Raw genomic sequence first — 12,626 nt, forward strand, 5'->3', positions numbered from 1 at the left:
CTGTAATACCAAACCAGGCCACCGCAGCTAGAACGGAGCTGTCTACTTCCTACATAAGTCAGCTGAGTGCACAAGTGCACCAACCTGGCAAACAGCTATTTTTCAGGTGTTTCTGGGCAGCAAATCTCTGCTGATCTACTATTGATGGCCTATCAATAGTTTAGAGCTGGAGAAACCCTTTAAAAGAGTTTTTTACAGGGAAATACCATCGATGACCTATCCTCAGGATAGATCATCAACACTTGATCAGCTGGGGTCCACCACTCAGGACCCTGGCCCATCAGGCGCCCGCTGTCATTGCCGCTACACACTGGGGTACAGAGTGTAAGTTGCCCCTCTGACCCATGTAGTGGCCGGTGCTTAAAACTGCAGCTAAAGCTCATTTATTTCCCTGAAAAACCCCTTAAAAAAAGTTATTCTTCACTTTACACAAAACGACTACCGCATATTCCTCTGGTACTTACACAGGAGCGATAGTCGTTCAAGTGAATAGAGGCGGAGAGGGCCAGGATCGTTGCAGCCTGCCTCTATTTACAGTAAACAGGAGTCACTCAAACATTGAGTAGCTCCTGTTTACTCGGGCCAATAGTCACTAAAAACCAAGCGACGCCAACAAATAAGTAATTTCCCGCTCAGTGCCGTATGTACGCAGGCCCATTATCACCCAAATTTGCTGTTTCCAGTGAGACTTCAGGCAATAATTGCTCAGTGTAAAGTTCCCTTTACTTGGTCAGGAGAGTAATTCCCTGCACAGGTCATCACCACCGATGACAAGCAAGCTTGAAGAGCAGCCAGTAAGCCAACGTCTCTGAATCTCTGCATCGGCATGGACCACTATAACTCACTGGGTGGGCACCTCCACTAAGGTCCGAAGCAGATTTTTCAGCTTTTTCCTAGAATGTCCCAAAGTTCTACAATAGATTAAAATTACCACTGCAAGTTCTAGACAAAGTGATCTATATAACCTCCATAATCCAGCAAGTGAAAGGCTTATAAGCTGAGGTTAAACGATACATACGTGTCTTTCACTGAATCACCTTACTTCTATCTATATAAAAGAACCCCAGAACACCAATGCTTCATTTACTAAGCAGGACCACAACTTATACTTTTTCTAACCATGTTAGGAATTTATGCTCACAATTCTAATTTTACAGCAGAAACTACTAAAGTCTAAAAAAAAAGGGGTTTGACTATTATAGCCCTAATACGTCAATGCCATGTCAAACCTAAATCTTGATAAAATACCAGGTACAACATGATATATATATATTTATTATATCGTACATGGTAGGTTATAAATTTAGAACCAGAATGCTTCATGAAGTCATTTTCTGATTAGATGGACAGTAATTAAATAAAACAAAGTGACTGATAACTACTGGGCTTTCCAAGCACCATGAGGCATTTCCATCCTTGCTATAGCTGATAATTCCCCAAAGGTTAAGCCACATATGATTCTATAGAGATCATTAGCCATTAAACATCCCTGAGTTGTTCTTCTATGGCACAATTCATAGTGGAGGGGGTAAACAGAAGATGAGCTAAAGCACATGATGCTCAACAGCAAAAAAACAGTATAAGCTGTTGTTCCCCAGAGAAAAAAAATGTAAGACCTGTCCAAGTGGAAGCACTCAAGCATGTAGCATCTTATAGTCTTAACATTACTATATGGACTTGTTTTTTTTCCTTAAAGTCCTCAATTGAAGTGGGATACACACTAACAAGGACATAAAATTACATAGTTTGGCTATGCAAAGGGGGATTGCAGGGGGAAAAAAATGAATATCAAAAGCAGCAATTCAGCATTAAGTGGCCCTCTATTTTTCTGCCTAACACTGGTTCACTCAAAAACAGCTGAAGTAGTACTGGTATAAATAAGGCTTTAATTCCTTGCGTATTGGAAGAGGTTAATGAGAAACCGCAAGCACGCTAATTTTCACAACAGACAAGCAGCAAGTTCAGAAACGCTAGAAAGCCATTTGCAAAACGGGAGGGAGAAAACAAAAAAAAAACGCTGGGCTAAAACTAGGGAAAATGGCACTATAATCATCAATATACACTATGGAAAGGGGTTGGAAGCACTCGACTCCAGTTAGTGTTTTCATTGTGCACATTTGCTGCCAGGTGTCAGGGGGGAAAAAAAAACGTATTGTCACGAGCGGTATTATGAGTTCAGTGATATTCACCCGACATCCAAGAACGAGGTCAGTTACATTAACCCGAGTCCCGGCTAAGGGTGCTCAAGGCTTTGAGTTACAACTTTTTATGAAGGGTGCAGCATTTACAGACAGGGAAATGAGATATTTACATGTATAAAGAATAGCTGATCACCCCGACCGGGCTTCCATTAGGAGAACTCCCATTACAAAGGATTACATGAGTGCAACACAGCTTTGTCTTTACTTTATTGCCACATGTAAGTCCAAAAACTCTGGACATGTCACCAGAGAGCATGTGCAAACATAACAGAAGTGGCAATGGGGGAAAGGGATGGAGGTAGTGAGGAGCTGAGAACCTCTTACTGCAGGAGACGGATTTTTTTTTTTTGGACAACTCTTCAATAAAACATTTCACACAAATCGAAAAAGGTTTTTGTGCTTCCAATCCCATGACTTAATAGAATCTGTCCTTTTGAGGCTTTAACTTTCCTTTTTGCAAACTTTATTGACGTTACCACTGCAAGAAACACCACATCTAAGACCGACCAGGGGTGCTGTTTTTTTTTTTTTTTTTAATGTATAGAGAAACCCCCCCCCCCCCCAAAAAAAACCCACACAACTGGCGACTCCAGCAGCGAGGAGGAAAAATAGGAGACATTCCACGCGATAGAAGAGCTAAGTGTTTTTGCTTTGGTTTTTAAGCAAAAGGCATCCCTGTTTATCTTACAGGTCGGCCAATCTACTACACAGGGCGTTGTGAAATATTGTAAATGGTGGAGAAGTTAAACAACGGCCAAGGAGATAAAACTGCCTGTAATGCACTATGCTGCCTTCTACTTGCCATCGGCGCCTTCCTAGAAAATGGACAAAAAAAAACTCATTCCACAGAGAAAACAAACAAAAAACATGTATTGATATCACTTATGTTATAATAAGCTGCTCAACATAACTAAACCAGTGCATATCATCAGTAATATCCTCAGTCTTGGCCTTCAATATCTATATTTTAGTGTCCACTTGTGCTTTAAGTAACAAAAGGTGAAAGTTTAAGATCGGCTTAACACTTCAGTCCCAAACAGATTATGCCTTCATGTTATTAAACCACAGATTGATTCTGCATACATAGTCATCGGATGTTTTACCTCTAGAAGACCCCACCACTAATTGGTCCACACCACATTTGCTTACATTAATCTTTCAGCATTGAGATATACAACGCAGGGCCTTTTTTTTTTTTGGGTTTCCAGGCTGAGATTTGTAGGAAAAGAGAAAAAAAGTGAATGAAGATAACACTGTCAGTCATCACATTTTTCTTTCAATTAAAATCATGTACGGACACATTGTATTGCAGTTAGATGCAAACCCCAAATGAAAATCAAACATCTTGAAAAAAAAAACAAAAAAAAAACAAAACTATATTGCTAGAACAGAGATTGAATTTATGCCAGAAACTTGGCTTACAAGTCACATGAATGGCTTTGTAGGCTAATATCAGCAAACATTTCTGGTAATCCACTTCAAATGCATCTGGATAGATCGATACATATTGACAATAGCTTCAACACTTTTGTGTGCTTCTGAACCTTGTCCAAATTAAAAAGATTTTATTTTTTTAAAATTTATATTTTTTTTTCCAGAATTTCACGTATGAAAACACTAGTAGTTTTCCTGCTTTGGTCCAGTTTGGGAACAGTTATTTCATTTCATATTGCATCAATATGTTGTCCCACTGCCTTCAACAAATAAAAACAAATTAAATTAAGCATGAAATTTTGGCTTCTCAAGAGGTGTACAGTACATCATAAAGCTTAAAACAGGCCTCTTAAGTGAAAACGAGAGAAGCAGAACACTGCATTTAACCAGAATTATGTTATTTGTACCCAAAAGTTTGAAACATACAATTGTGCCTGCTTATTAACAAAAAATGCAACTGTTAGTGGTAAATGAAAGAAAAAAAAAAAGAAAAAGTTCTTGCAGCTGGTATGAAACTTTAATTCAAACCGATGGCAACCAACCATCACTTTTTAACCAAGAAGCGGCAACTGCATTTCAGTTTCGTTTTAGTATCTTGGTATGTTATGTCAGAGGATACATTCAGCAATATGGCTCACAACAGCTATCCGAATGGATGTAGCTCCTTCTTTTATACAGTGGCAGTGCAAGTTAACCTGTTTTGTGAAATGCATTTGTGCTGTTTAGATTTTTTTTTCCATTTATTTTTTAAATTATTTTTTAATTCTTCCCACTCTTTTTTTAAAACATCAAAACATCTCCATTATGTATCGTCTCCCTCACTCAAAAGTGAGCACAGCAGTGAAGGACAGATCCAAACTCCTTCATTCCCTCCCTTCACTTGTGTTCTTAAGGGAAAAATCAAACCCTTATACACCTTTAACCCTACACTGTAGTACGGACCCTCATTCCATCGCCGACAGCAATGACGTATTAGGTACCAGCAACAGTGACAGAGTCATGAGAAAGTGCTTATTAAATGAAGCAAGTGCTTTGCATTAGGAGCTGAAAGAAACTTCCATTATAAGAGTGGCACCCAAAAAAAAAAAAAAAGGGGTAAGACCCAATGCAAGGTCTAGAACTAAAATTTTACTAGCCTCCAGTGTTCAGTTTATAGAGCACAAAAAAAAGAAATTGGAATACACTGGAACAAAAAGTTAAAAAAAAAAGAAAGAAAAAAAGAAAAAAAAGGGGGAGTACTTTGGCATAATACATTTCTGTGTGAAAAGCAAAAAATCCAAAAAAGTTTTAGATAAATTTGGTAACCATTCCCACAAGACAAAAAGTACCCAAGAAAAATGGCTGCACAGTCTGGAGGTAGGGTGGGATTTGGGGGGGGGGGGGGGGATTGGGAATGGAAGTTTCAGGACAGCCCTGTAAACAACGCACTCAGGTAACCAGACACAACTTTGATAGCAAAATAATGCATCTTTTCCTTTTGCTTATCCCATGCCCGGCACCCCCTCCCCTCCCCCAAAAAATAAACACTTAAAAGTTATTACTCAGAATTGTCAAGCTGTGCTGCCAATGCACATTATATCATCATTAAAGGAGAACAAGACCAGGTAGAACTGCTAAACATGGTTTAAGGAAGAATGGAGGGGGCCAAACTGCTGCAACATGCCCCCACCAGTGAGAGAAGGGTGCAAGAAAAGAGGTTTATGACACAGCCAGGCAAAAAAAAAAAATCCACTAAAAGCCCTTTTCACAGAACTCTGATTGTCTAAATTTCTCATCATGCAGAAAAAGGGAAGGTCGAAAAAAACCCAAAAACGCACACTTGCTCTCACCATACACACTGCAACGAAAGATGGAAACTGCGAATAGAAGACACGTGATAAGGAAACGCAAATCAAAAGAAAAAAAAAAAATGCAAAAAATGATCAAAATAATTTTATTACTGTGTGTTGCTCTCATGAAATGAATAGGAGATCCTACAAAAAGGCAGCATTAAGAGTGCAAGAGACAAGTCCACACATTAAATGATTTCATCTCCCATCATCTTGTGCAAAACCATTAAGTACAATAATACCCCAAAAACATGAACTCTCAACAAAACGAGTTTGCAATAAAAATAATGCCTAAAACATGGGAGCAAGGAATAGAATAAACCCGACAGAAAACACTCTGCACACCTACACGTCTTAGCCCTTAACACCATCCATCAAACATCTTTGGACCCACATGCTTTAACAGAGATGAAAGCTTGGAAATGTATATGTCATATGATATTGCTATTAGGCAAGCCCTGAAGTACCATCTCTCCCCGATATCTCCAGGTAGAATGCCGACCACCGGGAATTCCCTTACAGACATGCGCATCTCTAGTCCTTTCGCTCTGCTCACAATGAAGTCTACAAAATATGCTACATTTTAAGAAGGCACACAATAGAAAATATATGCAAGAAAAAAAAAAAGGAAAAAAGTGCAGAAAACTAAAAACGCAAGTATAATGAAAACTGGCCTGCGTGACTGTACCACTCAGTACATACCGAGAGGAGAGCCATTCAAGTTTTAACACCAACAGCAAACTGAGGTAATGTGTGCGACTGAAGAAGGTAACACTTTAAAAAATAAATAAATTAAAAAAAAAAAAGGGGAAATGTGAGTGGTTAACTACAGTGTGTTTTTCTTTTTCGTAAACTTTTCATCTCAGAACATACTAACACTAAAAAGGGATAATATGCTGCCATCAGCAGGCTTCCCTTCTGCTGCAATTACATCACACTATGCATTTTAATTCCCAATTCATTATTTTTGAATCACACAAATGTGTGCTACATTTAGTGCAAAGCCTCCGACCAACATGATGTAGGAAGGGGGAGAGACATGCCTCTTTTGTATTGTATGTGGTTTCGAAAGAAAAAAAAAAAACCCAACGAAAAAATCCACTCTTTACTCATGTGATTGAAGCTCCATAAATACTGGAGCAAAAAAATTAATTTGTTTACCCACGTGACCAATCCAGCCAATAGAAGGCCTGACAGGGCTGCTATCAGTAACGCCATGTAAACCGGTCTTGGGGATTCTATATAGGACACCCATGTGACAGGTTTTCAGAACGTCACCAGGCCTTCCGGTTGGGTTATGTCAGTCAGATGCTATGATGCCAAAGCGGTGCCATAGTAAGTATATGACTTTTATATAGTTTTGGTCATGGAGGTCCCAAACATATATAAAGAAAAAAGATAATAGTTGGAAAACCACTTTAAAACTAAAAATTTATTTTTTCTGTACTTTTTCAGTAATGAAAAAAAATTGAAAATAAGCCACAAGAACGATAAAGATTTAACAAAAAAAATACATGTGGACTGATGGTTTTTGCTGATCCGTTATCGAAAAAGCAACTATCTGGCTGGCTTAATGAGATCAAACAATCTCATCGTTATTAATTCCGGTGTTTCTTTCATTTATAACCAAGTAATATACGTTTGGTGGTTCTTTTCCCCCCAAATCAGTTAGGCCTCCAACACACTTTTTTTTTTTTTTTTTTTAAATCGGTGTCTCGGACGTGAAAAATCAGAGACACGGACAGCATACAGATCCATAATATTCAATGAGGCAGCACACACTACCGAGTTGTATGCCCTATTCTTGTCCGCATCATGGCCGAAAATTAGGATATGCAAACGTCCACAAATGTGTGGGCAATCTGTAACAAACAGCACATGGGCAGGTGTCCGATGAGAGTTGAGTTCGAGCCTTTTGGGTGAACTGGGGCACACGGCAAATGTGTCAGAGGCCTTCGGCCTATTGAATACAAGTGTATTATGACTCTCTGCAACCTCCAAATTGCGCAAAGCCATAACACATTGTCCATAGCAGTCTATGGGGCCATTTAGTACCTCCGTATGCGTCCAATTTTCTTTTCCAGTATGGACTCTGGTATATTTCATTGAAGGCAATGCTTCTTCTGAAGAATATTTTTATCATATCATTCTGCACAAAGGTACCGTGTGGTGGCTACAGTTTCCACAGTATAAATCTATAGGGACTCTGAGTCACCACACAGCTTCTATGCACACAACTCTCCTATTGCGTATGAAGCCCTTTCATACAGGGTGCCCATGCGGCGGTACTTGCCTTAGGAATCTACATAACACAACTGGAAAACGCTCAGAGTGTTACTATATTTTACAGTCACACTTGCAGTTCTTTTTCCAGATAGGCCTATCCATGATGTTAATTTGCAGGTAATCGGCTGTGAAATATCAGACAAGTAGTAAGGCACCCTGCATGAACATGCCAACTAGAAGGCATGCTAGATCCCCATTCCAGTCTGGAGACACGTGTCAAAGATTGAATTTGGAAGGTTTTACACCTTTATTAAATTGTGTTTAGAACTTTAGGTTAGTAAGGACCTTTCTACACTGAACGATTGTGGGAATCTAAAATTATAATCGTTCATTATGAACGCCAACAGTGAGAATGATCGGCCTGTGTAGACGCTGAACGACTGCCTGTTTGCTGTGAATGAAGGCGGGTGGAGAGCTTTCTGGCATGCTGCGCTCTGCCTCCGTTCATTTAGTGATTCTCAGTCTTGTATGAAAGTACAGGAGCGATTATTGCTGGGATGACTGTTGGGCAATGAAGCACCCAACAGTCGTCCCGTGTAAAAGGACCCCAAGGCAAGAAACTAACATGGGACAATTGTCTACAGAGCCCGGCACCCTACAGTCTGCTGTGAGTAAACAGAAGAGAATGTAGAGCAAGGATTATGTAATCCTACATTCCCTGCACTGCAGCTCCTTCACCCATGTTTACAAGCTGTAGTCAGCCTGGGATGTCACAGGCTGCTGCAACCAATCACAGACCTCAGTGCTTGAATACGGAGGTCTGTGATTGGCTGCAGCATTCCGTGACATTCCATAAACAGGTCTGCTGGAGCCTGTAAGCATGTTATCACGGTGCGGGAAATGCAGAGAACCAGGAGAGGAAAGTATAGGACTTAATTAATCTTCCTACTTGGGGAACCAGTTTAAAAAGATTTTTCTCGGACAAGCCCCATTAAGTTTGAGAACAGTTTCGCTCAGCAAAAATTTGCTCCATCTGGAAGTAGAGTAAACTGCAGGCGAATTTAACCCTTTCCAATCCACCGTGACCTGTGAAGACATTGTGATTTAAGGTTGTACAGCTCCGATGTTGGAAGTCATCCGTCGGGGTTCTCTTACTGTATATTGCCAGCCTCTCTGCTGTTGGAGCCTATCAAATGTGTCACCTCATGCAGTACTGGCTTTAGCCAGCATATAGCGCCGTTGTATAACGGCAGAAAAAGTGTAAGCCCCCTAGGAAAACTAGGATACAAATTGGATTGGAAAGGGTTAACATTGGTGGTGGTAGGGGGAGCGGATTAATACAATTTAGTTTAAGAGTTCTTGCATTAAAATATAAAATAGTTCATCCTGAATTTTAGATCATGCATTTTTAGCCAGTTTCACACCTATAGCTGAATTTTACCATCTGTGTTACAGGCATTTACAGAGCTTGAATTCATCATAGAAGCTACTGTAATCTGTATCACCAGTTGTTGTGGCTCTACGGCTCTGTAGTCAGCATATGCGGAACAAAGTGATTGGCCCTCATTCAACTTCTGGCTTTTTTTTCCATATCATAATTTTGTGACCTATGGATGACATATCTATACAATGTCCTACATAGGAGGTATATCGTCTGAGGTATACGTTGGGGGGAACCCTCCCAATTTATACCTATGACGAGACAAACAGTGAACAATATGGATAAAATGCAGCTGCATTCCCCTAGCAAGGGTCCATGGCTTTTTCTGAAGTGTTCAAATAGTAACACAGAATGAACTTTGTGACCTACCCCTGACATAAACCACTCTAAATAAGGAAACACTGATGTGAAGGTAAGTAAGGTGGTGGAAATTGTGGAATAAAACCCCAATTGAGCATGAAATCTAGAGAGCAGTAATACGTGCACTATGGTTTCAACCCCTGTATAGATCTGTGCAAAGACATTGTCTGTAAACTATGAAGCCAAGTCATTATACTGAAGGGCAATGAGATATGTGAAATTGGAGCCCATCATCATATACAATATGATGCATATAAACTATAGAAGCATAAATATATTCTACCCAAGGCTCTGTGCACGCCCAATGGAGGCAAACAAGAGTTTCCTCTTAGCTGCCGTTGATGTTATACGTATCGGCATACCTTTTTTCAGTTGAAATAGGAAAGTGCAACAGACTGCATTTTCATATAGAGAGGGCTACCTATGTGACAGCATGCCTTCGCAACGTATGTCGGAGATTTCGATCGGGAGGTACACATTGCGAAATCTTCCCAAAGTATACCGCCGACAAAAGCCTCAGATGCAAAAGCACACAGCGCTCTATAAAAGGACAGCAATTAAAAATGAAGCATAATTGTATATTTATTAACTAGATATTAGAAGTTTATACTGATCACCACTGAAATGTAACAGACTTCCTGTACGGTGGCAATATATTCTAGATAGCACAGCTGAATATGTCAAATATTTCATGCAGCAATATCGTAGGATATTCTATACTATTTTCCCCTGAATTGCTTTTTGCTGGTGAAATGCAGTAGGACATGCAAAATAAAAAGCCTTTCAAAAGTAACTGTAAAGCAGAAAGAAAAAAAAAAAAAGTTGGAAATGGGCGAGGAAAGGTTACAAAAACAAAAATAACCCCCACCCATAAAATGAATAGCACCTGTATATTTTTTTTTCCTATTAACAATTGATCCCGTTTGCCATTTCTGGCAACCAATTGACACAATAAATACAAGATTTTTGGTAGATAAAAATAGAAAAAAAAAAAAAAAGGATGTACCAAGTGAGACGATGTGTACAGAGTGAGAATTTAAAAACGGAAAAAAAAATAAAAAAAATATTGAGCAAAATGTCACGTTTCCAAAAAACTTAGTAACAGTCATGGAAACTTAGACATGAAGTTGTTTATCTGCCTTGCATTATTGCATTATACAGGACAATGATTTGGATGAGGTCTAATATTTCATCTATGGATACTAAAAGTAAACTGCATGATTAAAATACAAAATACTAAAGAGAAAAAAAAAAAAAAGCAAAAAAAAAAGCACCGTTCTTACATTCTGATAATAAAACAAAAATGCCAAAATACTTATATTAGCTAAGCTCAAGTAAACATCTACTATTATATTTAACCTCATACAAAAACTGACACCTAAACAGAACATCACTTCTGGTTAAGAGCTATTCAAGTGCAAAATTATCATCTGGAGAGAGAGAGAGAGAAAGACTGCAAAAAAAAAAAGAAAAAAAAAAAAAAAGATAGGCATCTCATATAGAAAAGATGGAACAAACATCTGCAACCTAAACAAGCTAGATGTGCAGGCTGCAAATAAATAGTACAGTCCCGTATAAGATTAGGAGATTAGTATAAACAATTCAAATACTGATGACATGGCAGATATAGCATCTAGTGGAGTCAGATGATGGGAAGACCAGAAAAAGGAATAAAGCACAGAGGATCACTAAAGTGCCTAGCTGGGGGGGAATTTTGCAGCAGTGCATAGTGGGAATGTCACCTGGGGGTCCATCAGTTGGCTAACGGTAGCACCTCATTTGCATAAAGAGAAAAGCAAGCGGTTTTGCAGTGCCCAACATTTTGCTGGGGAATTAGGCAAGAGGACCATCTAGCAACAACTTCTAAAAGTGTTACAAAGTAATGGAAAGAAGAATGCTACTGACCTAGTGACTTGAATTCAGACGTAAGGTGCTACTTAGCCACTTTATCCTGTAACCCCATAAAAAAATATCTTAAGATGCCCTTGAAATACATATTAAGGCCTGGTGACCCTTCAAACTGTATAATGGCTTCCAGGATCGTACAGCAGCAAAGACATGAATTGCACAGGATGAACCTTTTAAAAAAAAAAAAAAAATGGATACAGAGAGCTTCCTTTCAGCTTTACACCAAAGATAAGGAGGAAGCAATGGTAGCCGATGAAAGAACCACATATTGAAACGGTACCCCCATCAGCAAACTCCATTCCACCTGACCTGGGCTCTTTCCTAAATACAAAAAAGGTACAATACTACATAAGCTTCAGTGCAAGCCAGGACAGCTCAAGAGAGCAGGGGAACATAGGAAGAAAGCCCAGGCACAGCTGATACCTTTGCAACTGATGTGTCTTGTTCTCCTTTAAAGTGCCCTATATATATTACCCTAAATAAATTATAGTAAGGTTTTGGGTAGCCCGCAAGGCGGGAGGAGCTACTCGGAGTAGCAGCCATCCATGGCAATGGAACCATGCCGATCCTTTGTGTAAGGACAGCTGCCACCGTTAGGGAGGGCAGTCTTGGCAGCAATACCGCAGTTGTTCAGGAGGTTGAAGCTGAAGGGAAGGATGGCGTCTTTTGGTGGGAAAGGCTTCATGGTGGATAGGATAAGTGCCAAGCAATCTGCTACGTCTTTGTTGGGAGCACAGGCCAAGGCTGGGGTGTTACCTGCTGTCAAGAAAAAAAAAAACAAAAACAAAAAATAGCTGATGTCACAGAGTTATTCAAAAGTCTAAATAAATATAAGTTTTTCATGAAAAAATATTTAAAGAGAATTTGTCACCAGGTTGAAGCTACCTGAACAACAGGAGCGTGAACTGACAGGTACGCACATGGCAGACATGTACGCTTTAGTTTCAGACAAAAATTCTCTATGGAAAACCTCTCAGAAAGCAACTCTTGGGGAAGATGGGAATTGCTGGTTTCTCCCATGACAAATCAGCATGACCGACAGACCCATGACTATTTTTGTAGAGGGTCAGTCTAGGCGATCCGTATGGGGAGAAGCTGGTGAGGCTCGACCCCAAGAGCCCTCCTATGAGGGACTTTTAAAAGTATGTTCAAAGTAGCGTTTCAGAATAAAAACCACACGTCTGCAATGTGGGTGCCTGTCCCGACGCCTGTGGCTCGGACAGCATG

At 39.7% G+C, this 12,626-nt stretch overlaps 1 protein-coding gene across 8 annotated transcripts in view; it reads right to left on the reverse strand.

Annotated features, from left to right (window-relative positions):
* Positions 1-4,387: 4,387 nt before the first annotated feature.
* The window catches only part of ANKRD52 (ankyrin repeat domain 52), a 42,627-nt gene continuing 34,388 nt past the window's right edge, over positions 4,388-12,626 (reverse strand). For 5 of the 8 annotated variants that reach the window (XM_066585374.1, XM_066585365.1, XM_066585357.1 and 2 more), the window contains one exon: positions 4,388-12,158. In XM_066585374.1, coding sequence (XP_066441471.1) covers positions 11,923-12,158 — 236 coding nt within the window. In that variant the 3' untranslated portion in view covers positions 4,388-11,922. The remainder of the gene's footprint in view (positions 12,159-12,626) is intronic. The other 3 variants (XM_066585384.1, XM_066585348.1, XM_066585340.1) reach the window with 1 other exon arrangement.

Source organism: Eleutherodactylus coqui, chromosome 1, assembly GCF_035609145.1.
Source record: "Eleutherodactylus coqui strain aEleCoq1 chromosome 1, aEleCoq1.hap1, whole genome shotgun sequence".
In the NCBI taxonomy this organism is placed as follows: domain Eukaryota; kingdom Metazoa; phylum Chordata; class Amphibia; order Anura; family Eleutherodactylidae; genus Eleutherodactylus; species Eleutherodactylus coqui.